Source organism: Tachysurus fulvidraco, chromosome 8 (assembly GCF_022655615.1).
Source record: "Tachysurus fulvidraco isolate hzauxx_2018 chromosome 8, HZAU_PFXX_2.0, whole genome shotgun sequence".
Lineage (NCBI taxonomy): Eukaryota > Metazoa > Chordata > Actinopteri > Siluriformes > Bagridae > Tachysurus > Tachysurus fulvidraco.
The window spans coordinates 14,677,460-14,700,405 of NC_062525.1; the positions used below are offsets into that span (position 1 = coordinate 14,677,460).

At 37.2% G+C, this 22,946-nt stretch overlaps 3 protein-coding genes, 1 long non-coding RNA gene and 1 other non-coding gene across 5 annotated transcripts; 2 read left to right on the forward strand and 3 right to left on the reverse strand.

The window, feature by feature from the left end:
* Positions 1 to 14: 14 nt before the first annotated feature.
* Positions 15 to 96, forward strand: trnal-aag. Its single transcript has one exon. It is a non-coding gene; the product is annotated as a tRNA-Leu (tRNA).
* An 841-nt stretch (positions 97 to 937) lies between these two features.
* On the reverse strand, positions 938 to 3,403 carry LOC113662499 (interferon-induced protein with tetratricopeptide repeats 5-like). Its single transcript, XM_027177383.2, has 2 exons — positions 3,082 to 3,403; positions 938 to 2,762 (listed from the first exon to the last, which is right to left on the reverse strand). Exons 1-2 carry the CDS (start codon positions 3,084 to 3,086, stop codon positions 1,343 to 1,345), a joined length of 1,425 nt encoding a protein of 474 aa, XP_027033184.2. The 5' UTR covers positions 3,087 to 3,403; the 3' UTR covers positions 938 to 1,342.
* A 2,535-nt stretch (positions 3,404 to 5,938) lies between these two features.
* LOC113662708 (interferon-induced protein with tetratricopeptide repeats 5-like) lies at positions 5,939 to 7,856 on the reverse strand. Its single transcript, XM_047817473.1, is given in 3 exon segments — positions 5,939 to 6,833; positions 6,836 to 7,581; positions 7,852 to 7,856. Coding segments are annotated over 3 exon segments (1,014 nt in total). The 3' UTR covers positions 5,939 to 6,570.
* A 5,283-nt stretch (positions 7,857 to 13,139) lies between these two features.
* LOC113662550 lies at positions 13,140 to 16,164 on the forward strand. The gene is made up of 2 exons (XR_003445285.2): positions 13,140 to 15,066; positions 15,141 to 16,164. It is a non-coding gene; the product is annotated as an uncharacterized LOC113662550 (long non-coding RNA).
* Positions 16,165 to 18,150: 1,986 nt separating this feature from the next.
* Positions 18,151 to 21,369, reverse strand: LOC113662511 (interferon-induced protein with tetratricopeptide repeats 5-like). Its single transcript, XM_047817674.1, has 2 exons — positions 21,280 to 21,369; positions 18,151 to 19,780 (listed from the first exon to the last, which is right to left on the reverse strand). Exons 1-2 carry the CDS (start codon positions 21,282 to 21,284, stop codon positions 18,337 to 18,339), a joined length of 1,449 nt encoding a protein of 482 aa, XP_047673630.1. The 5' UTR covers positions 21,285 to 21,369; the 3' UTR covers positions 18,151 to 18,336.
* Positions 21,370 to 22,946: the final 1,577 nt, after the last annotated feature.

A 22,946-nucleotide genomic window follows, 5' to 3' on the forward strand; every position in this document is an offset into this window, starting at 1 on the left:
GCAATCACTTTTGTGGTAGCGTGGCCGAGCGGTCTAAGGCGCTGGATTAAGGCTCCAGTCTCTTCGGGGGCGTGGGTTCGAATCCCACCGCTGCCAGAAAATTTTGTACCAATTCAAGCTCATTTGTGTAAAAACAGTTTGATGTGTGTGTTTTGTTTGAAACACCATAAAAATATATATTTCACACGTTATGCACAAAATTATATTTCGGTTATGTCAAAAGAGGATTTCTGGTTAGATTTTTTTTTTTTTTGAAGAACAGCTGATGTAGTTATTACATGCTTCCAAGTAAGTACAGTACTTAGTAATATTCACCCAAATTCCCTGGTTCCCTTATAAATCTGTTTCCTCGTTTCTTCATCATCCATCTAAAAGAGATTTGCCACAAAACCTTGTCACTGTCACCTCAGTCAACTCAGACATGCTCATTGGGGATAAATCCAAACAATATAAGTATAAATATAAGTCTGATATTAATCTTGAATTTTTGTATAATATAAATCTTTGTTTACTGTTAAACTTTTTGTAGTTTTTGCAAAATTTCTAATGTTCTGTAAACTTGCTTTGATACAATGGCCATTGTTAAAAGCGCTATACAAATACTTATTTTTATTATTTCAATGAATTAAATATTTATTTCTGATGTTTCTCTAACATCTTGTAATTTTAAAGGCTTTATCCATCAACTGTAGTGACCTTGAACAGGGAGCAGCTGAAAGAACAACAACACCCTGTTAATTTCCTATTCAAAGCTGAAGTGTCCTGCTAATTATTAATTTTCACAGTAATCATATTGGTGTATATATTCAGTCTCAACACATTTAATATTCCCAAAAACATTTTATACATATCTTGTATTAAACCATGCAGTGTGTGACCATGTACAAATTGTGACCAAACAGCTGTGTTAGAAATGGAAACAGAAATGTACATTTCATAATTTAAGCATACAATTTATTTGTTATTAGTCATATACAGTTGAATGTTTGGTTACAGTTAAAAAAAAAAGTGGTATTAATTTAAATTAAATGCAATTTAATAGTGAGTAAAGCACTAAACTTCTCCCACTACTATATATATAATTATGATCAAATACCATACTACACATTACAAACCTAATCTTGCTTAATCAACAGTATTTACATAGTATTTTTACATATACTATACTGCTGTTACCATTGAATCTTATACATGTTTGTAGGCTACTCTGTGTTTCCTAGTGTGAGAAGCTTTAACTTAGTGTTTAATCCACAGTTATATTATTACAGAAACTATGCTATTGCCATTAAATGTCATGCATGTGTAAATAGTCGGCTAGGTTTCATATTGTATGCTGCTAATATTACTGTAATGAAAGCCTAAGTTCACAAAGATCACTGAGGTAATCCTCATTATCTACAAAGCTCAGCGCTGTCTCAAAGCACTCTATGGCTTGTTGCTTTTCTCCTTTTTCCTTGTGAATGATTCCAAGTATTCCAAAGGCTTCTCCATCCATTGGGTTGTTTTTAATTCTTCTTTCTGCAATCCTTTCCAGTTGTTCAGCACTTTGCTTCCCTTCAAGTCGTTTTGGATTTATCTTCAGACATTCGATGTAATGTTTGATGGCAGCAGATTCACATCTCACGCTGTATAGCTGAAAATTTGCATAATACATTTGAACAAACTGGTAGTTATCATTTTTTTCTTTAGCTTTTTGAAATGTAATCTGAAACATTTCTTCCGCTCTTGACAGATCCCGCTTCCACCCATACTGAAGGGCCAGTTCACACATAGCAATGATGAAGCTGGGCTTCATTTCAGTTGCCATTTCCAAGTGGTAAATGCACTGCGTTTGAGCTCGATTAATTTCAGCACCCTTTGTGTGGTGGCTTCCTGCTTTCTTCAGATTCTGGATTTTTTTCTTATAGCAGAGCCCCAGCTGATGGTGTATGAAGGATGAGTTGGAGACTTTCTCTAATGCTCTCTTTAGAAGGGCAATGGACCTGTCTACAGAGCCGTGACTCCGCAAAAACTTTGCAACATATCGAATCACATGTGGATGTTCTGGAGATCTCTCTAAAGCTTGCTCTACTAGGCTCTCTGCCTCACTGTACTTCTTGTGAGAAGCCAATTTAAGACCAAGCAGAACTTTAAGAACATCATTATCTGGATCAGTGGCTATGGCCCGTCTAAGTTGATCAATTGCAGTTGAAGCAGATGTATCTTGGAGAATATCCTCTATCCGATAAAGAGTAATTGCAAGGCCAGCATTCCATTCACCCTCATCTGGCTCCAGCTCTAAGGCCTTCTTGAAGCACTCTTTAGCCCTTTCATAATATTTGCGAGAAAACTTAAGGAAGGTCCATCCCTTCTCTCCAAGCACCTCAGCATATGGGACAGATGGATATTTCGCTTTAATCTCACTCAGTTTATTCAGGTAGCTTTCACACTCTGCCAAATTACCCATATGATAGTATAACCATGCAAGGTCTCCATAGACAACAACAAGCAGCTTGTCACACTCATTTCCATGAGACTTAGTTAGCTCTACGGATCTCTCAAAGTAGCTGAGAGCCTCAGTATTGGAGCTTAGTAGAAACTTCACAAATCCCATACAGCTGTGTGTGCGCGCAACACCTGCTTCTCTTCCAAGATCCAGATTAAGCTGTTCTTCTAGCCTGTTCAGAAGATCAGTGAGATCTGTATCATTTTTATTCAGAGCCCAGGTGAAATGGCATTCCAGCTGAAGAAGGCTGGACTTTAAACTTGTGTCTTGTGTTGAACTGTTAGAGAAAGAAAGTGAACTCAGTCATACATACGTATGAAGAAGAAAAAAAACTCACAGTGAAATAATTGATATGCATTCACAAAAAAAAGTTGTAATAAACCTTTAATAGCATTAACGAACATTTATAGAATTCATCTAAAAGGTAAGTACTGTAGCCTAAGTGAGACAATACTGGTGCATATTTTCAAATGATGTACTTTCAGTATGTTAATTCGTAACACGTAAAACGTAACACTCCTTCGACAAAATAAAGCTAAGGTTTTAGTAAAGGCTTTATTTTTTAAAAGACGAGTAGAATGACAACACTTTCTTACCTCATCGTGGTCAATCTCTAATGTAATAACAGATACTGTGGCTATTATGACCGGATGTAAGCTGTTTATTTCTACGCCCATAGGTAGGAAAACGAAAGCACTTCGCTTTAGAAGAAAACGAATCTTTGGATGACATCATTAGTAAACAAACCTCTGGATTGAAACGTTCGCTTTGAACTAGTAAATAAAGCGGATGTAAGTAACAGACAGAAATCTGCACATCTTGTATGAACAATGCCTGAAGAAGGAAATGCAAAAACAGTCGTCCATCAGTTTCGTTTTCTCCACCCACAGCAACCACTTGCTTCTATTTACTTTCTGTGTAGTCCTTCCATATCTCCACATTGTTGTTGTTGTTGTACTTCCGGTTGCTTGGAGTCGCAAGCCGATCATCTGATCTGTATATTTGCTTTAGCACAGGTTTTATGCAGGGTATCCTCAATGTAACCCTTCCATTTTCACTAAATATCTCTATGTACCTCTGTCATGCAAGCAGTTAAACCTTCTCGTATTTCCTCAAACTAAAAAGATTAATTAGTTTTGCTAAATAATGTCCCAATTTCAATGGTTTGGAACAGACCTACTGTATGTGGAGTGTAAATCAAACTTAACCTTTTGGTTGTCTCTAGTTTGTGGACAAATACTTAGGTTTCAACACTTTCATCTTTCCCATTGTTTTCACGAATGTCTGGTACAAATATGTGGTCTTGTTCTATGAATATAACTGTAATGAGTCTGTCTGGGTTTTCCTTTGTTTCTGTCTGCTGCCTTGCCTTGTCTTTGTCTCTGATTGTCTCCGCTTTGTGATTGGTTCCTGTTTACTACATTTACTATGTTTATTCACTTCCCTGGTGTTAGTCGTTGTTGGTATGTGGTGTGTTCATGTCCATGTTCCCGTTCCCTGTTTTGTTCCATGTTGCCTGCCTGTTCATTTGTGTTTTGTTTATTAAAACTTTAAACTGCATTTGGATCCTCACTCGCCTTTGTCTCACCGTGTCCCATCGTGACAATAACATATAACCTTTTCATTATTTATAGAATATTTTAGAAATGTTAGACCCTGCCCTTTGTCACATGAGGGGTTTGTTGTTACTTTGTGATATCTTAAAATCTCTTTTTTCATTTTCATTTAATTTCATTCAATTAAAAACATTCCAGATAAACTAAGCTATTTTGTCTATAGAACATTTATAAACTTTTAAATAAAGGATATTAAAAAGATCTTATGAATAAGAACATGAAGCACATGCGATTGTTTGTCTGATTACTTACTTGATTATTTACTTATTGCTTAATTATTTGTCTGTTTAGGCTATCAATGAATTAGATCAGATACACATGATCCTTTCCTTGCCCTTTTGGCACGAACCATAGTACCTTGAGGATAAGTACCTCCTGATATTCTCAGAAAGAAATTATGGGAGTAAAGTAATGAGTATTTTCATTGTGAGAAGTCTTTAGAGTGTCACATGGCAGCTATGGGTAGCTCTTAACCACATATCTTATTCACTTGCCCCTCATACTTGAGTCCTGGTGTTCACAAAAGAAAAGAAAATTAACACTAAACCCAGAGCTGAAAATTAACATCTGTGTGAAATTCATCTTTTGCTAAACTTATTTTCCCTTAATATTTTCCAAAGTGGTTTTAATTTTGAATCTAGATTTTTTTACACAGTGGTGGTATGACAACCAGTAAAGGGGAAGTTTCATAATACCAGTATACATGGAATCTACGAAATAAAGTCTGTTACAACGTTCCTCACATTAAATTGTGCCATATTCTCTACTACTCATTTTCTGTAGACACATTGTTCTTTCATTTAAATAACTGTGGAATTAAACAACAAAATATTTTGTGTCAGTGTCTACAGTTCTGGACACCTTGGTTTTAGATCTGCCAACCCCACACACGTGTACTATAGACAGCAGTCATTTGCAGTTCTATTATACTTTTATTATATTATTGCAAGCCAAATGCCGGCAGTACTGTAGTAGCCACCACACACCACTTTCAACTGCTGCACAGTGTTCTGAGGTGCTTAATTTAGTGCATAAACTCTCTCACTCTCTCTCTCACTGTGTGTGTGTGTGTGTGTGTGTGTGTGTGTGTGTGTGTGTGTGTGTGTGTGTGTGTGTGTGTGTGTGTGTGTGTGTGTAAAACTCCCATGATTCTTGTTGTTTTCTTCCTAATTTCTTCCTTGCCACTGTTGCCTCTCGCTTCCTCAATAGAGGTAAATATGTGTGTGTGTGTGTGTGTGTGTGTGTGTGTGTGTGTGTGTGTGTGTGTGTGTGTGTGTGTGTGTGTGTGTGTGTGTGTGTGTTGAGGCTTTTGTTTCTGGTTGAGAAATAAACCACATTCAGTTCATCTTTATTTCTGAAATATATTCTATACATATATATGTTCTGTTCAGTAAATAGAAAGAATAACGAATACAAATGAATACATAAGCAAAAACCAGCACTAAAGAATAATAAGCACTAAAATTTTAATGTGAAATAATAATAATAGACAATAATAAAATGGGAAGAAGAGAAGAAAAGAAGTACTGTACATGCTTTAATTTTCATTACGAGAAAGTGTTTTTCAAAAATAGAATGCAGGACAAACTTTAATAATTCATGTAAAGATTACTTTAGTAAAGAAAAAAATCAAAATTTAAAGCAAAGACAGAGTCAGGTGACATGCAAATAAAGTTATTTGAGCAAAAGTAAAAACAAAGACAAAGAACTAGAAATGTACTAGTAACCATAAACACAAGAACATAAGGCTCAGTATCAACAGGACATGACACTGAACATGACCTTCACAATGAACTAGAGGACTGAGTGTCATTAATTATTATGGCTGTAATTGAATATTGGTGCCCAGGTCTGTGCAATCAGAATGAAAGTGAATGGAAATGTGAGAGAGTTTTGAGATGGTTATTTGGTGTAATTTTTAGTGGAAGCTTTGTTTTCTGGAAGTTGTAGATAGTGCCATGTTTGTAGGCTACTCTATGTTTCATGGTATGAAAAGATTAAACCTGTGTTTTATACACAGTTCATATATTGTTACAGATACGATGTTGCATTTTGGTAATATTACTGTAATGAAAGCCTAAGTTCACAAAGATCACTGAGGTAATCCTCATTGTGTACAAATCTCAGCGCTGTCTCAAAGCACTCTATGGCTTGTTGCTTTTCTCCTTTTTCCTTATGAATGATTCCAAGTATTCCAAAGGCCTCTCCATCCTTGTTGTTGTTTTCAATTCTTCTCTTTGCAATCTTTTCCAGTTGTTTAGCACTTTTCTTCCCGTCATAATAATTTGGATTAAGCTTCAGACATTCAACATAATGATTAACTGCAGCAGATTCACATCTCATGCAGTATAGCTGAAAATCTGCATAATACAGATGAACAGTCTGGTAGTTTTCTTTTTTTTCTATAGTCATTTGAAATGCATTCTGAAACATTTCTTCTGCTCTCGACATATTCTTGTTCCCCCCATACTAAAGGTCCAGTTCACACATAGCAATGATGAAGTTGGGCTTCAGTTTGATCGCCATCTTCAAGTGGTAGATGCACTGCTCACGAGCTTGATTGATTTCAGCACCCTTTGTGTGGTGGCTTCCTGCTTTCTTCAGATTCAGGATTTTTTCCTTATAGCAGAGCCCCAGCTGATGGTGTATGAAGGCTGAGGTGGACACTTTCTCTAATGCTCTCTTTAGAAGGGGAATGGACCTTTCTACAGAGCCGTGACTCCGCAAAACTTCCCAACATATCGAATCACATGTGGGTGTTCTGGAGATCTCTCTATAGCTTGCTCTACTAGGCTCTCTGCCTCTCTGTTCTTCATGTGATGAGACAATTTAAGACCAAGCAGAACTTTAAGAACATCATTATCTGGATCAGTGGCTATGGCCCGTCTAAGTTGATCAATTGCAGTTGAAGCAGATGTATCTTGGAGAATATCCTCTATCCGATAAAGAGTAATTGCAAGGCCAGCATTCCATTCACCCTCATCTGGCTCCTGCTCTAAGGCCTTCTTGAAGCGATCTTCAGCCTTTTCATAATATTTGCGAGAAAACTTAAGGAAGGTCCATCCCTTCTCTCCAAGCACCTCAGCATATGGGACAGATGGATATTTCACTTTAATCTCACTCAGTTTATTCAGGTAGCTTTCACACTCTGCCAAATTACCCATATGATAGTATAACCATGCAAGGTCTCCATAGACAACAACAAGCAGCTTGTCACACTCATTTCCATGAGACTTAGTTAGCTCTACGGATCTCTCAAAGTAGCTGAGAGCCTCAGTATTGGAGCTTTGTAGAAACTTCACAAATCCAATATGGCTGTGTGTGCGCGCAATTCGTGCCTTGCTTTCAAGATCTAGGTTAAGGTCGTCGTCTAGCCTGTTCAGAAGTTCAGTGAGATTAATATCATTTTTATTCAGAGACCAGGTGAAATGACATTCCAGCCGAAGAAGGCTAGTTTTTAAATTTGTGTCTTGTGTTGAACTGTTAGAGAAAGAACATGATTAAAAGTAAAAGAATATATGAATATATTTTATATAATTAAAGAACATTTAAAGCATTCTTTTCAAAAATAGGTAATGGTAAAAGAGCTGTCAAAATAAGATTAAGGTCAAACTATGTACCTTAAAATATTTTTTACTTTAATTCATATTATGTAATAGACTAAGCATACAAAAAATTAACACCCCCATGACAAGCGAAGATAAGGTTTAGTACCTTTTTTAAGTGTGCACTTACAATGATAAAACTTACCTCATCATTAGTAATCTTTGTGCATATAACAATGATAAATCCTATTGTGATGACTCTGCTGACACGGATATAAGGTATCCTCTGCACATACAGTAGGTTCAGGATTGGAAACTGATAGTGCTTCCTTTTCAAATGCACTCAAATCTTTGGATGACATCATAAGCAAATGTCAGGTCAACTCCCATGTCTATAGCAAAGTCGAACAAACACGGCCTACAAACTCGGCTACTCTGTATTTCCCAAAGCACAACTCTGTCAAATTCACAGTCAATGGACTTTTTAACCATGTATACCTGTTCACAATCACACACACACACACACACACACACACACACACACACACACACACACACACACACACACACACACACACACACACACACATATAAGAGTCATTTATTCCCTTCTCCCAGTTGCAAAGTATTGCTCAGTGTACTCACACCTGCTTGTACCAAGCTTTAATGGTTTTGACTTTGTTCTCTAACTTTTTTATATCTGTATTTGCCCTTTTGCATGTTTTTGTTTGCATATTGCCTGATCCTTGCATTTGTCTTCACCACAACACACTGTCAAGTCAACAAGAACAAGTCAGCATATTGAGAGGAGGTGCAATAGCTAACAGACTTGTGTAGATCCAAAACCTGTCTTTGAAAACAAAACAAAAGAGATGGTTGTTGACTTTAGAAGAGCATTAAGCAACCATGCACCACTGAACATCAGCAGGTCCTTTGTAGAGATCCTCAAGAACACCAAATTCCTTGGTGTTTACCTGAAAAAACACCACTTACCTCATCCTTCAATACTATCTCAATCACCAGGAAAGCCATCATCTCAACTTTCTGCAAAAACTGAGAAAAGACCATCTCCCTCTCACCATTCTTACCATAAGGAGAAAACCTTCTGTAAAGTTGGCCACAAGAGTGCATAGAATCTGATTAAGAATTCAAAAAGATGATGAATGGAAAATTGCCTTTAACATGACATCCTGTGGGACATCTTTAGAATATTTGTCAATGCTTACATTGTTAGCCACTGGGTGCCACTAGTGCTAACTTGTATTATCCAGTGAATAAGTGCTTGTAGCAGGAGTTGTCAGTCATGGCAATTCCATTGTTTGACGCCGTCAGTGTCAGTCTTGGGGCCTGTCTTCACATGAAGTCTCGAGTGAGTCAAATATTGTGACTGTGCGTTCACATGAATAAGAGAGCGATTGCTGTTGAATGATTTGTTTTCATATATTTTGCAGGTAATCTTGTGAAAACTGTGCAAATCTTTTCATTTCTGGTCTTAATGTAATCCTGGTTATATTTTGTTAAAGGTATATTACCAAATGTGTGAAATTTAGAAAATGAAGTTGAGTGAGTGAACCCATCGTGTGGTTTAATTAGACTTATCATCAGAAAACACATTTGTAAATTAGCGAAATTTGTAAATTAGCGAAATTTGTAAATTAGCAAAGGCGATGTCCGAAGCTGTAGTATGCTCTGGCCCCATCCCAATGTGACATAGCAATGTAGCTTACAGCAGGTTATGGTCATTGAACTGCTGGATGTCCAGGTGGTGCTCGAAAACAATATGGGCTTCATAGATAATTATAGCACTTTTGATAGCAAGGCTGGCTTGTTAGTGGGAGTGGCCATCTCACTCTGGAAGGTGCTGCTTTTATTTCTTGCAGCATAGCACATAGTTTAAGAACAAGCCTAATTAATCAGTGCCAATCCACAGCCATGGCCAAGCAACAGACAAGCAGGCTAATCCGGCCTTCTGCTAGCTGCATTGAGTTGTCACCCAGGGTTCACAAAATAGAGACTGTGTCTGTTTCCCGAGAAACTACCACAAAACTCTATAAAAACTCTTTTTAAAAAAATCCTTATTAGGATTAAATTAGCTCACAGTGAATGCACAGATAGCACCTTTGATTTAAAGCTAGGATTGTTAAATATAAGATCTCTTGCATCTAATGCTCTTATTGTTAATGAAATGATTACTGATCAGTAGTTTAGTGTTCTGTGTTCAACAGAAACATTGGTAAAACCAAACGTTGCATTAATCGAAGCTTGTCTGCTTGGTTATAGTTATATACACCAGCCGTGCCTAACAGGCAGTGGAGGAGGTGTCTCGGTTATTCATGATGATAAGCTAGGCATCAGGCAAGAATCTAGATATATGTTCAACTCAAATTCAATTCAAAGTTATTCATTCTAACATAGCATATGTAGCCACAAAAAAGTCTACTGAGTCAGTTCCTCTAATTGTTATTTACAGACCTCCTGGACCATATTTTAAATTTGAATTTGCAGATTTTATTTCAAACCTAGTTGTTTCTTTAGACAAAGCAGTCATTTTTAGAGACTTTAATATTCATTTTTATAAGTTAGAAGATCCTCTGAGAACTGCATTTGTTTTCATCTAAAAATGAAATATATAGTCACAGTGCCTTAATCAGACGCTATCTCAGACCATCCTCTCATTTCATGTGCTTTGGACACGATATTTGTAATTTGCCACCATGTTAAACATACATTTCCAGAGAGGTTTATTATTAGTCTCCCAGAATTATCATCCATGATGGGATCACCATCCTTAAAAGCTTTCTGATTACAGAGTAACTCTGGATTGTCTTTTTATTTCATCATGTGCAGCAGTAAAAGACCTTGGCATGATTATTGACACCGGTCTCTAATTTAAAGCTCACATAAATGATAAACATAAATGGCAGGCTTCTTTTATATTGCTAAGATAAGAAATGTGGTGTCATTATGCATGCATTTGTTACCTCTAAGTTGGATTATTTTAATGCTTTACTGTCTGGATGTTCCAGTAGCCTAAACACGTTCCAGTTAGTACAGAAGTCTCCTAACTAGAACCAGAACATATAAGCATTTCACCCCTATCTTATCCAAATTTTGCATTGATTATAAAATACTAATAATTGCATTGATTATAAAATACTAAATAATCTTTTGTTTTTTTATAATCTTTCATGCAAGGATGCAGGCTATTTGGTACAAAGCTCAAGTACAAAGGCTACAGCAGAGCCCTTCAGTTATGGAACAGCCATTCATTAGTGTTCAGGACTCTAGTGTAGAATTTAATGAATAGCTTTTCTTAGGTAAAGGAGCAGATCTGGAGGGTTCATAGGCATAGAGTGTTTGGTAAACTGGGTCTGGATGCTGTCACCTTACCACCCCTGCAAGTCACTCAGGTTTGCAGGCTTGCGGAGTGGTGTAATGCTTTATGTCTCAGCGAGCCCTCATATCTGTGTCACCTTCTTGCTGGAGTCCCTGTCTGCACTTTGCACTTGCACATAGTGTACATTGTATATAACATAATTGCAATTATGCCTAACATATTTCTCCTCTCCTCTCCCTCTAGTTCCTAGTCTGATCATCTCTTCTTATAGACATACTTTGTCAATCCTGACGTTCTACCCCTGGTTGGAGTCTCGTCATCCAGTGGCCACCTTGCCGGGGATTGATAGTCTCATGCATGGGCATAAATCCCGGGGGGACATGCCCCCCCCCCCATCCAAGGATTGTCCCCCCCAAAAAAATATTTAAAAAATATCGCACTCTCTATTGTGAAAAATATATGTATGTATACCTAAATAATTGTGTAAGTAGAAAAGAAAAAAAACGCAAAAAATGCATTTAGAAACAGTTGAGTTCCCCCTCCCCTTCCGCACAGTGGTTTGACCCACTGCCTGCTTTCCCAGTTCATCTCACATACTCTGCACACAGGAGTCAGGTGTGTGGCTGCGGCTCAATTAATGTTAAACTCCATTAAGTCTGGGATTTTATTCACTTTAAATAAAGCGATTCTCTTTAATGTAGTAGTTTAATGCTTCATAAATTATGACTCCTTCATAAATTAGTTGCGGCAAAAATACTGATTACCGATGTAATTTTCCATGTGTAGCAAGGTAACAAAGAGGGGCGGGGTCTCTAACCCCATTACAGATTGCTAATAAGCCGCACTTATTTAAAGGACAGGCGAAAGCGAAGGGCAGCTGAGGTCCTGTTAGCAATTGCCCGTTGTTCGGCTTGTAGCTGTGTGGGACCGTGAGTCCCGGTGTATTTTCCTCGGTATAAGTATTTTATTCTGTTTTTTGTATGTGATAGTTTGAAACTCAGGATTATTGTGGATTTGCTTTGCCAATGTATGTTTTGTTTTATTTGTTTTGTTTGGGTGTTTGGGTATGAGTGATGTAGGAAAATGATTTAACTTATTTAGAATGTGGGTGCTTGATGTTCGGGACCACCGTGCAGTTGGTTGGTTGGTTTCGTCTCGTTAAGGTATGTTTCATTTTTATTTAGTTTGAGTGTGACTGGTAATAATTAAATGATCTATTTTGTTATAGGTTGTTGGATGATGGTGACTAGTCGCTGTTCTCTTTTGGGTTTTCTTTTTTGTAAAACTAACTGCTCCCTGTTGTGAAATGTATGTTAATTCCCTAGCCAGCTGGTGTTTTGTTTCTTTTTGAATTATTAGGTTTGTGTAATTTTGGTTTAATGGTTTGCTAGGGGATTTTGTCTTTATTTTTCCTTTTTCTTTTTTAAGTGCATTGATTTTCTGTGTTTTCCTGTACCCTTTGGGTATACCCCTTGGGTAGCTTCCCACCACTTTGTGGGGAAGCGGAGACAGGGATTGATAGAGCCCCAACAGGTGTAATACAGATTTGTGGTGGGTTTATGGGGTGGAGATTGCTGTGCTCATACAGTTTGCAGTGAAACTACTCTTCCCTGTAGGAAGCTCAATTATCTTTTGTCTGCTGAGTATGCCATCTGAAGGAGGCTGCTCTGGTGGGCTGTTTCCGGTCAGGGTGAATGACGCAAATTATTTTAATGCTTTGTTAAATAAAGTTTAATGTGCTTTCTATTATCCTATGTTTACTGTGGTGGATTTTCTTTGTATGCACCTAAGTTCCCTGGGCGTTCGGGGTGCTACACATGAACCTGCTATATTAGCGATTAAAATATGACTTATCTAGTTAACGTTAGCTTGTTTACAATAGCATAGTGCACTGCAACTAACACTCCAAAGCCCTTTCCCATGCAATTGTTTTATTTGGAACGACTTGGCATAATGTTAACTTAACATTAACGGCCACAATTAGCATATTGTTTAGCTGTGCATTTAGTAAATGAGCACTGTGCTATGTCCGAACTGACCCCACTGTTTTTTTTTTTGTTTTTTGTTTTTTGTATAATCAATTTCTATTCTGCCCAATGACGCCTGAGGTAGGCACAGGCTCCCGTGACCCGAGAAGTTCGGATATGCGGTAGAAAATGAAATTTCTATTCTGTTCTTAAGTGTCTTAATTTTAAATAAATTAAACATTTTTTAATTCCTTGTTTTTATTATTGTGATTATTTTTTGGTGATAGTTTTACCTTTATCTAAAACACTTTGAATTATCATTGTGTATGAAATGTGCTACAATATAAATGAACTTGCCTTGCAGTGTCATAGACTAGATAAATGACGGAGAAAATGAAAATGGACATAAGATCATTTTTCTGTGCACCTAAATGCCATGTAAGTACAAAAAGTTCACACATTAAGGCAATTTGGTTTTAAGAATGGGTGCTTATGAAAATACTAATGTCACAATATCAATCACAAGCAAAGGAGACAGAAATTATTGAGGGACAGGTAGAGCAGGATCAATCAGATGTACAGTGTAAGGTAAGTGTGTTGTGCTTTTATTAAAGGGATAATGACAGAATTTTATTCAGAGTTGTGGCTGTTCAGCAGAAGAAACATCACAGGCTCACCAATTTACAGTAAGATCTGTCAATTTATCAAGTGTAATGTAAACTAGTTATTATGAGTATGGAAAACATCTTTACCTACATTTTTTTCTGCTTCAGGAGTCAGTCTGTTTTGAGACAGTGAGAGTCAGGGGGCAGATTCAGGGGCAGATTCAGAACCAGGGAGGGAGCCGGAGACAGCGGAACAGAGAGATGATATTGCCAGCACCAGCACAGGGAGCACAGTTTTTGGTTTAGATCTCAGTGCCTGCACAAAGCTTTACCAACCACCTCCTCAGTGTATCGAAAAACAAATAGTTTCAAATAAGTCATTGACATTTCAAGAGAAATGGTATCAAGACTTTCCATGGCTACATTAGTCCATCAGTGAAAGAAAAAAGAGAGGTCACAGGTCTATAGGGACAAAATAAAAGCTGACCCTATAAAATATGAAGAGACTTAAGAGACAGGGAGAGATACCTGAGGAAAAACGAAAAAGGAGTAGTAAAAGCAATTGCAGATCTGTCAAAGTAGGAGCAACGCAAACAAAGGAGACAATGGAGAATCAAAGAAATAGACAAGAGGAGATTCAAAAAACCCTCACAATGCAGGCCTACCTTTCCACCACCACACCGCCACTGATGTTGTCTTGCAGCCAGAACAGGATGTTGACCTGACCCCCCACACCACCTGCCCAATCTCAATCCCAAAATCAGTGGGGAAGGAAAAGGGTAGCAAGAAACCGACAAAGTGTATGCAGCACTGTATGAGAGTAACACCAAGCTTGAAAAAGCTTTGCGAAAGGCACAGAAATACCGCCAGCGGTATATGAGACTGATGGAAAAAAAATGAGGCAGGCTGACTCTCCAAATACAAAATAGCACTTTACAAAGAACTTTAGTTTTTCACAACGCTCTGATCACTGAATTGAGACAGATATAAAAATCTCCACTTAGACATGGACAAACACATCATTTCCAAAATAATGTCAGGAAAAGTCCTTAAGAAGTATCAACTACTGAAAATGGCCCAAAGGGAATTTGGCTTTTCACCCAGAAGAATGAGAAGTAATGAAAAAAGGACAACAGCATTTACTTACACACGGAAGAAACAAACGAACAGCATTAGCCCAGCCACAGAAGAAAAAATAAAACAATTCTTAGAAAGAGATGAGAATAGGGCTGGAATCAGATGGGCAGGAAGAAACTCACTTGGAACTTTCTGGAGGCTGGCCATGGAAAAGGCCCTGCTGATGGGATAGGAGCAGCAGTGAAAAGAAGCGCTGATGACATCATAGCTAGAGGGAAGGACATGACATAAATGCTTGGGTGCTCTTTGAGGAGCTTCAACAGCAAAAGTCTGCCACAGAGCTCTTCAATGTTGAGCCAGAAGAAATTGAGTGTATGGACATTCATGTGCCATCCGAGCTACAAACAATCTGTGGCGCAATGAAGATTCATCAGGTAATGGTTGACAGTCAACAAATAATTTTACATGAACTAAGTTCATGCCTTAACAGTTTTTCCTCTCCTTTCAGATAACCTCTGCTAGCCCAAGCCAAATGTCATGTAGAATCCTCAGTTGCTTTTGCTCTGCACCTCATGACTGCAATCCAGAAACAGTCATGTTCCAGCATTGGGATGAAGCTTCTCCCTCAACCAATACATCGCATCCTGACACACCTCAAATAGGTCTGCGGCACATTGTGGACTTGAACGAGGGACATGTTGGTCAGTGGTGTGCTGTGAAGTATGATGGAGATATTTATCCTGGTATCATACAGGATACTGATGTCTACAGTGGTGCTCTGGTTAAAACCATGAGCCGTGTTGGTCTCAATCGTTTTTTTTTGGCCTCCAAGGGATGACATAATCTCGTACCAAACCAAGAATATCATAGGCCTAATCCCTGAGCCTGTACCAGTGACCAAACGTCACAAGGAAATTATTTTCTGTCTGGGAAGAAATATGTGAAACACTTAATTAGAAGTGGCCTCGAATCACATCACATTCCACATCTCTGTTTAAATGTTACAGTTTCAGGTGTTCTTTACAGTTACTCTTTACAGAAGATGAGTATTCATTTGAGACCAATAAGAACATTTCAGAACATTAACCTCATAATTATCTCACATTGTTGAATTTTTTTATGCATCTTTTATTGCTTGTATTTTCCCTGGCCATCAGTTGTCAGTTCTTTACAGTACTGTAAAGAAATGCACTGTAACCGTTCATTTACATTTACAGCATTTAGCAGACACCCTTATCCAGAGTGACTTACAACTGAGCAACTGAGGGTTAAGGGCCATGCTTAGGGGCCCAGCAGTGGCAGCTTGGTGGACCTGGGGTTAGAACCCATGACCTTCCGATCAGTAGCCAAACACCTTAACCACTGTGCTACCACATCCCCACATCCCTGTTCATCTGTGAGACAAATCAGTTTTATACAGTACATCAACCACACCTGTTTTAGTGTACTGCTGAGTTTGCTTAATGACTCTGTGAATTGAGTGTTATGAGTTTAAGTATTTTTCTAATAAATATATCTACTGTTTCTCTACATTCATGCTGCATTCATTCTAATTTCCACCACACCGTCATTTCCACCACCACCCTGTCATTTCCATCACCACACAATTTTTTAAAAAATATTTAAAAAGTTCTCATCACACATTAAATATTTATTCACAATTTATGATATTGTGCTCTACTTGGTATGAATATTCAATTTATTTATTTTCAAATAAACTCTTACCCAAACTGTGTGACAGGTGTACAGTTCAGCATTTGGTTCTTAGGGCAGTTAATTTTTCTCATTAACAAATATATAACTAATGTACATTGTGGAAAAACTGGTAAAACTAGTTACAAAAATTATCTTAGAGTGGCATAAGTTATTCTATTTTTTAATAACAGCTGTATATTGATGTGGTGGAAATGACATTTGTTCATTGCAGGTTGGAAAAAATGTAAAATATTAACAGTTTCTCTTGTAATCTAAGTTTGTCCTCTAACAGACCTTAAAACTAGAGAAATTATTTAAACTTATGAGAATGTGTTACCTAACTTTTGATCAAGTTTTTTTTGTTCAACTTCACAAGGCTAAAAGTGCCCCTAGTTGAAGAAGTGCCCATATACTGTAATCTGAGGGAGTTTTAAATGCAACAATTGCCACCGGTTTGCTTATTAGGGATAGATGTTAGAGATATAATAACTTAGTTTTAAACTTCTGTAAAGCTGCTTTGAGCCAATGTGAATTGTTAAAAGCACCTTGCAATTAAATTCAATTGAATTGTTCAAAATTACATGCACACTCACACAACCTTTCAAAAAGAATTTTATTCCCATTCTCAATTGCAAAACCTTGCTCAATGAATTCATACCTGTTTATTCAAATCTTTAATATCTTGTTGAATCTCTGGTACTGACTTTTTAACTCTGACCTTTTGATATTTGAATTTCAGATGTGGAAATCACCTGATCCTTGGATGTTTTCACCTTCCTTCATTTTGCTTCATAATTTGGCTAAAGTTTAAAACAAAGACCCTACAGCTGTGTACTATAAACTGCAGTCATGTACACTTCTGTTATATTATCTCAGGTCAAATGCAGGCTGTTGTAACCACCTAACACCATATGTCTGGAAGAAATGTGAATTTAAAGCATGTTCTTTAAGGTGTTTGGCTTTTATTTTTGTAGACTCTTTGTGCATGCTTTTGAATCCTACTGCTGTCAAATGAGGCTTTCATTTGTGATTAAGAAAAAAACCTTTATGTATTAATTGAGTAGGAAATAAATTATGCTTTAATTTCCATTACAAGAAAGTGCTTTTCAAAAATAAAACACAAGAACATAAGGCTCAGTATAATCAGTGACATGACACTGAACATGACCTTTTAAGTAATTGTACTGACCTGCGTGTCCCAAAGTGACAAATGATCCTGGCCTGCCTGGACAAAGCTTCGACAGTCCCACTAAGGAGTGTGTCCTATGTTTTGCATGTTAGCTGCTATCATGGCAGACAGCATAGATCAAGACTGGTCTTACCTTGGAGTGGGTTGTCCTTCGAAGCCTCAGCATCTTCAAAGGGTCCTCTTCAAGTGTTCTTCTACCTAGTCTATTGTTTGACCTTTTAGATGAAGGAGTCAGACTTAGACCTTCTTGTCTTTTCAGGGTCCTCACAATGGGAGGCCATGTTTTTATTTAAAGCAATGTAATACAAGACATCAGAGATTTACATCAGCCAGGCTTACAACATCCTGTGATTATATGGAACAGCATGTTCTATTTTCTTCTAGCTACATTCAACATTTAAATATATATTTATATTATAGAAAAAGGATACATAAAATGTAAATAAAAGCAATCAGATCTCTCTTGAACTTCTGATAAATAAATCTTCTTAGTCAGTTGGAATCTTCTTCCAGCTGTCTAGGTACAGCATCTGATCCTCTGCAATCTTGCAGTAGCATTTATGGCAATTTGAATCGTAATTGTATTTAATTCATATCCAATTGTTTAATTTCTGTTACCGAGTTTTCTACTTTCTACTTTTATATCGCTATCAATTATATTAAATGGTTATTTGTTGTTTTTGTGTTTGGTGTGTTTGATGCACTGCGTTTCTTGGTGTGGGAAGCTTAAATTTAGTGCTTTATCCACAGCTCTCATATTATTACAGATACTACATGGTCGCTATTAAATTTCATGCATGTGTAAAAAACTGACTGTGTTTCACATGGTATGTTGGTAATACTGTAATGAAAGCCTAAGTTCACAAAGATCACTGAGGTAATCCTCATTATCTACAAATCTCAGCGCTGTCTCAAAGCACTCTATGGCTTGTTGCTTTTCTCCTTTTTCCTTATGGATGATTCCAAGTATTCCAAAGGCTTCCCCATCTATTGCATTATTGCTGATTCTTCTCTTTGCAATCTTTTCCAGATGGTGAGCACTTTTCTTCCCTTCATATTTTTCAGGATTTATCTTCAGACAAATAATGTAATGTTTGATGGCAGCAGATTCACATATCATGACGTACTGCTGAAATTCAGCATAATACAGATGAACGTCCTGGAAGTTATCATTTTTTTCTTTAACCATTTGAAATGCATTCTGAAACATTTCTTCTGCTGTCGAAATATCCTGGCTGTGCCCATACTGAAGGGCCAGTTCACACATAGCAATGATGAAGTTGGGCTTCAGTGTGATCGCCATCCTCAAGTGGTAGATGCACTGCTCACGAGCTTGATTAATTTCAGCACATGTTGTGTGGTGACTTCCTGCTTTCTTCAGGGTCTCGAAAATCTCGATTTTTTTCTTATAGCAGAGCCCCAGCTGATGGTGTAAGGCTGAGGTGGACACTTTCTCTAAAGCTCTCTTTAGAAGGGCAATGGACCTGTCTACAGAGCCTTTATTCCGCAAAAACTTCGCAGCATATCGAATCACATGTGGATGTTCTGGAGATCTCTCTAAAGCTTGCTCTACTAGGCTCTCTGCCTCACTGTACTTCTTATAAGCAGCCAATTTAAGACCAAGCAGAACTTTAAGAACATCATCATCTGGATCAGTGGCTATGGCCCGTCTTAGTTGATTGACTGCATCTGAAGCAGATATATCCTGGAGAATATCCTCTATCCGATAAAGAGTAATTGCAAGGCCAGCATTCCATTCACCCTCATCTGGCTCCTGCTCTAAGGCCTTCTTGAAGCACTCTTTAGCCCTTTCATAATATTTGCGAGAAAACTTAAGGAAGGTCCATCCCTTCTCTCCAAGCACCTCAGCATATGGGACAGATGGATATTTCACTTTAATCTCACTCAGTTTATTCAGGTAGCTTTCACACTCTGCCAAATTACCCATACGATAGTGTAACCATGCAAGGTCTCCATAGACAACAACAAGCAGCTTGTCACACTCATTTCTATGAGACTTAGTTAGCTCTACAGATCTCTCAAAGTAGCTGAGAGCCTCAGTATTGGAGCTTAGTAGAAACTTTACAAATCCCATATAGCTGTGTGCACGCGCAACTCGTGCCCTGCTTTCAAGATTCTGATTAAGGTCTTCTTCTAGCCTGTTCAGAAGATCAGTGAGATCTATATCATTTTTTTTCAGAGACCAGGTGAAATGGCATTCCAGCTGAAGAAGGCTGGACTTTATTGTTGTGTCTTGTGTTGAACTGAGAAAGAAATCACATGGTCATATAACTGATTTAAACCAATTAAAACAGACAAACAGTTGCACATTCTCTTAAAAACATTAATTAAGGCGCATTTTTCTAAACATTTTCTAAACTTACATGGTATGTAAGGTTCTATGCAAATTAACAAAGAAAACCATCCAATTCATTATATTCACTAAGTATTTTGTTTTGATCTAGTTGTTTGTGGGGAGAATGTATGGGTGTGTTTTGTGCTGTAAAAAAATTAAACTATTTTAAACTATGTGTAATGTTAATATGGGTATGGGTGAATTTTATTTTTATTTACACCTTTCAATTAATTAAAGTTATTATTCATATAACTTTATCAAATTATATTATATATAAAATTATTAATAATTTACAATTGATCTGACCTCAATGGTAAATTATTAATAATTTACCATTGAGCTCAGATCAATTGTAAATTATTAATAATTTTATATATAATATAATTTAATAATATAACCGTACTAAACAATCTTTATGTCAGGACTCAGCCCGGACTTTGGCCACGTACTCTTGTTTATGTTCCCTGTCACATGTCTGCCCCGCCCTTATTTACTCCTCCCCGTCTGTGCACACCTGTTCCTCATGTGTTCATTGTCCTGTCTATTTAACCGTGCCGCATTGCCTATGGCAGCGCGGAATCCTTGTCTTCTGATATCGTCTTTTGTCTGGTCTGGTATTGTCTGTGTTTCGTGTTTTTAGTTAATAAATACTGTTTATTTTTTATGCTATCCTGGAGTTGGGTCTGTTTTTATCCTCACCTCCCTGATATTTTTATATCACTGTTTAACTAATTTACAGTGTTGACATTTACAGATGTTGCAGTGTTGCAGTAAAACTGGCTACTAGCTGTCAAAACACAGTCAGAACTGGGCAAACTGGTAGGATGTGCGAAGATTATTTTGGTAGAATCTGGTACAATTTGATACTCAAATTAATGCTTCCTGTCTCACTGTAAAGGGTAAGTAAAGGTATTATTTTAGGGTCTTATGATCAAAGTATGTACCATTAGTCATTTTTAATCCATGCTGCATTCATACATTATGTAATAGATACAGAATAACAGCACAAAAGATATACTCTAGGTTTATATGCAGTTCTCTGTTGTGCATTGCCTCTGTCTAACCTCAGAAGTTATGTTAAAAATTGATGACATCAATATTTGGACATTTTAAACACTATTTGTTGGTATGTTTTTTAGACTAAATAACTAAAAATCATAAAATATCGTGTCCCCATTCATAAAGTCAAGACCAATACAAGTAATGAGGAAGGATTGTAAAACATTTTCCACCCTTTAACCCATACACTCACAGAAAAAAGGGTACAGAGTGGTGTACTGTTCCCAACAGCTTTTAATAAACTTTTAATTAGCACTGAAGGTCAGAAAGTCAGAAACCTTACATTAAATTTTTCAATTAAACATATCAAAGGTACAAAAAAACTAATTACAGAATGACAGAGCTTACCTCATTGTAGTCAATCTTGAAAACAGACAGAGAGACTATAGTGCCAGGGAGTTATATAGGCATGTTAATTCTCCACCCATGGGTTGGGAAATGGAAATTGAAAGTATATTTCAAATGCGGTCTGATGTGTTTGTGTGTCATTATGAAAAAATGTTTTGAGTATTACTCGAATTTGAAGTCACTGAGTCTTAAATATTGGTCTATCCCTGATTTTTAAAATGTAGGCCTACGTACAGTAGAAAAATAGAGTGAAAACTCTCCCCTGAGTTGTGGGAGCCAATTAAAATTTGTATTATATTTGTTCCTTTTTCCTAACGAAGAGCTCTCAGAGTGCACAATTTTGGCTGTTGCCTTTTGCTGACTCTGCAGTACCTGGCCCATATCCAGCTCTCTACATACTGTTGTGCTTGTAGAGCATGGAGATTACCCATTCAAATTCGATTACCAGCTTTCGTCTGCTTTTCAATGTGCACAAACACACCCAATTTCTTCTCAAAAATATTCCTAATATAAACCTTGCTTGCAACAAACAAGCAAACTATCATGTAACACCTTCCTTCAACCTAGTGTGATGAAATGTTTAGAAGCACTGAGGCTTTAAGTCAATTGTTTTAACATAACACTTTGTTCTTGTCCCTATCTCACTTCTTCAGTTCTCTGTAGTCACTCACTGTCTCCAAGTGCAGCTTTCACATTAACCTTTATGTGCTCTCATATTATTTCATGCTGAAGACATTAATGTTGCATCTAATCTGTGCAAAATCAATCTTTTATTTTAATAGTTTTGAGCAGACCAAATATACCTTTGTACTGTTTTGATTTATTTAACTAATTGTGGTCTTTTTGGGTTCAACAACCACAACTGCTCACAACAATACATCTTATCTTTACCTCTAACAATTTAACAACGGACAAATTGTGGATTCAGTTTTAACCCCACACCTGTATACTATAAAAAGCAGGGATTTATACTCATTCTATTTTATCTCAGTTCATAAACAGAAAGTGCTATTGTAAACTACCTTCTCCAAAAGCAAGGTTCACTAGGTGTAAGAGTAATAACTATAAGAGAAAACTCACACAGTTCTTTAGAGCTTAATAATTGGGTGTTTTTTTAATCCTGAAAATCATTTTATGTTGTACATTTGTGCTGTATTTTAATAAAACTATGCAGGCAAAACAATAAGACTGCAAGGCGATACCCCTATTGTAGTGAGCTCTGAAGCCTAGAGGTGAAGAAACACTGTGCTCCTCATAGGCCTGTGTAATGGCGACCTCCAACCAGTGCACCAGCCCCTGCTTGGATTGCGCTTGTTCCAGTTTCCAAAGCAGACAAAAAGGGAGGAGGAATTAGGCCACAAGCTTGAGCAGTGGACATCAGTTCTCAGGACCCTTACTGGGCAAAGCAAGTGGAGCTGCGCCAGTTCAACCAACACATGGGGTGGAGAACTGACCTGCAAGATGACCGCATAATCTGTGCACCTTGGGGACATATCCTGCCCTGGGGTGCAGAAATTTGACACTTTATACTTTATACACACCATACTACAAATGGACACTTTTAGGACAATCATTAAAACTATACACATTTATGTACATACATTATTTTTCACATATTTTTCATATTTCGTATTTTATATAGTTTATACTTTTTTTTATCTATCTCC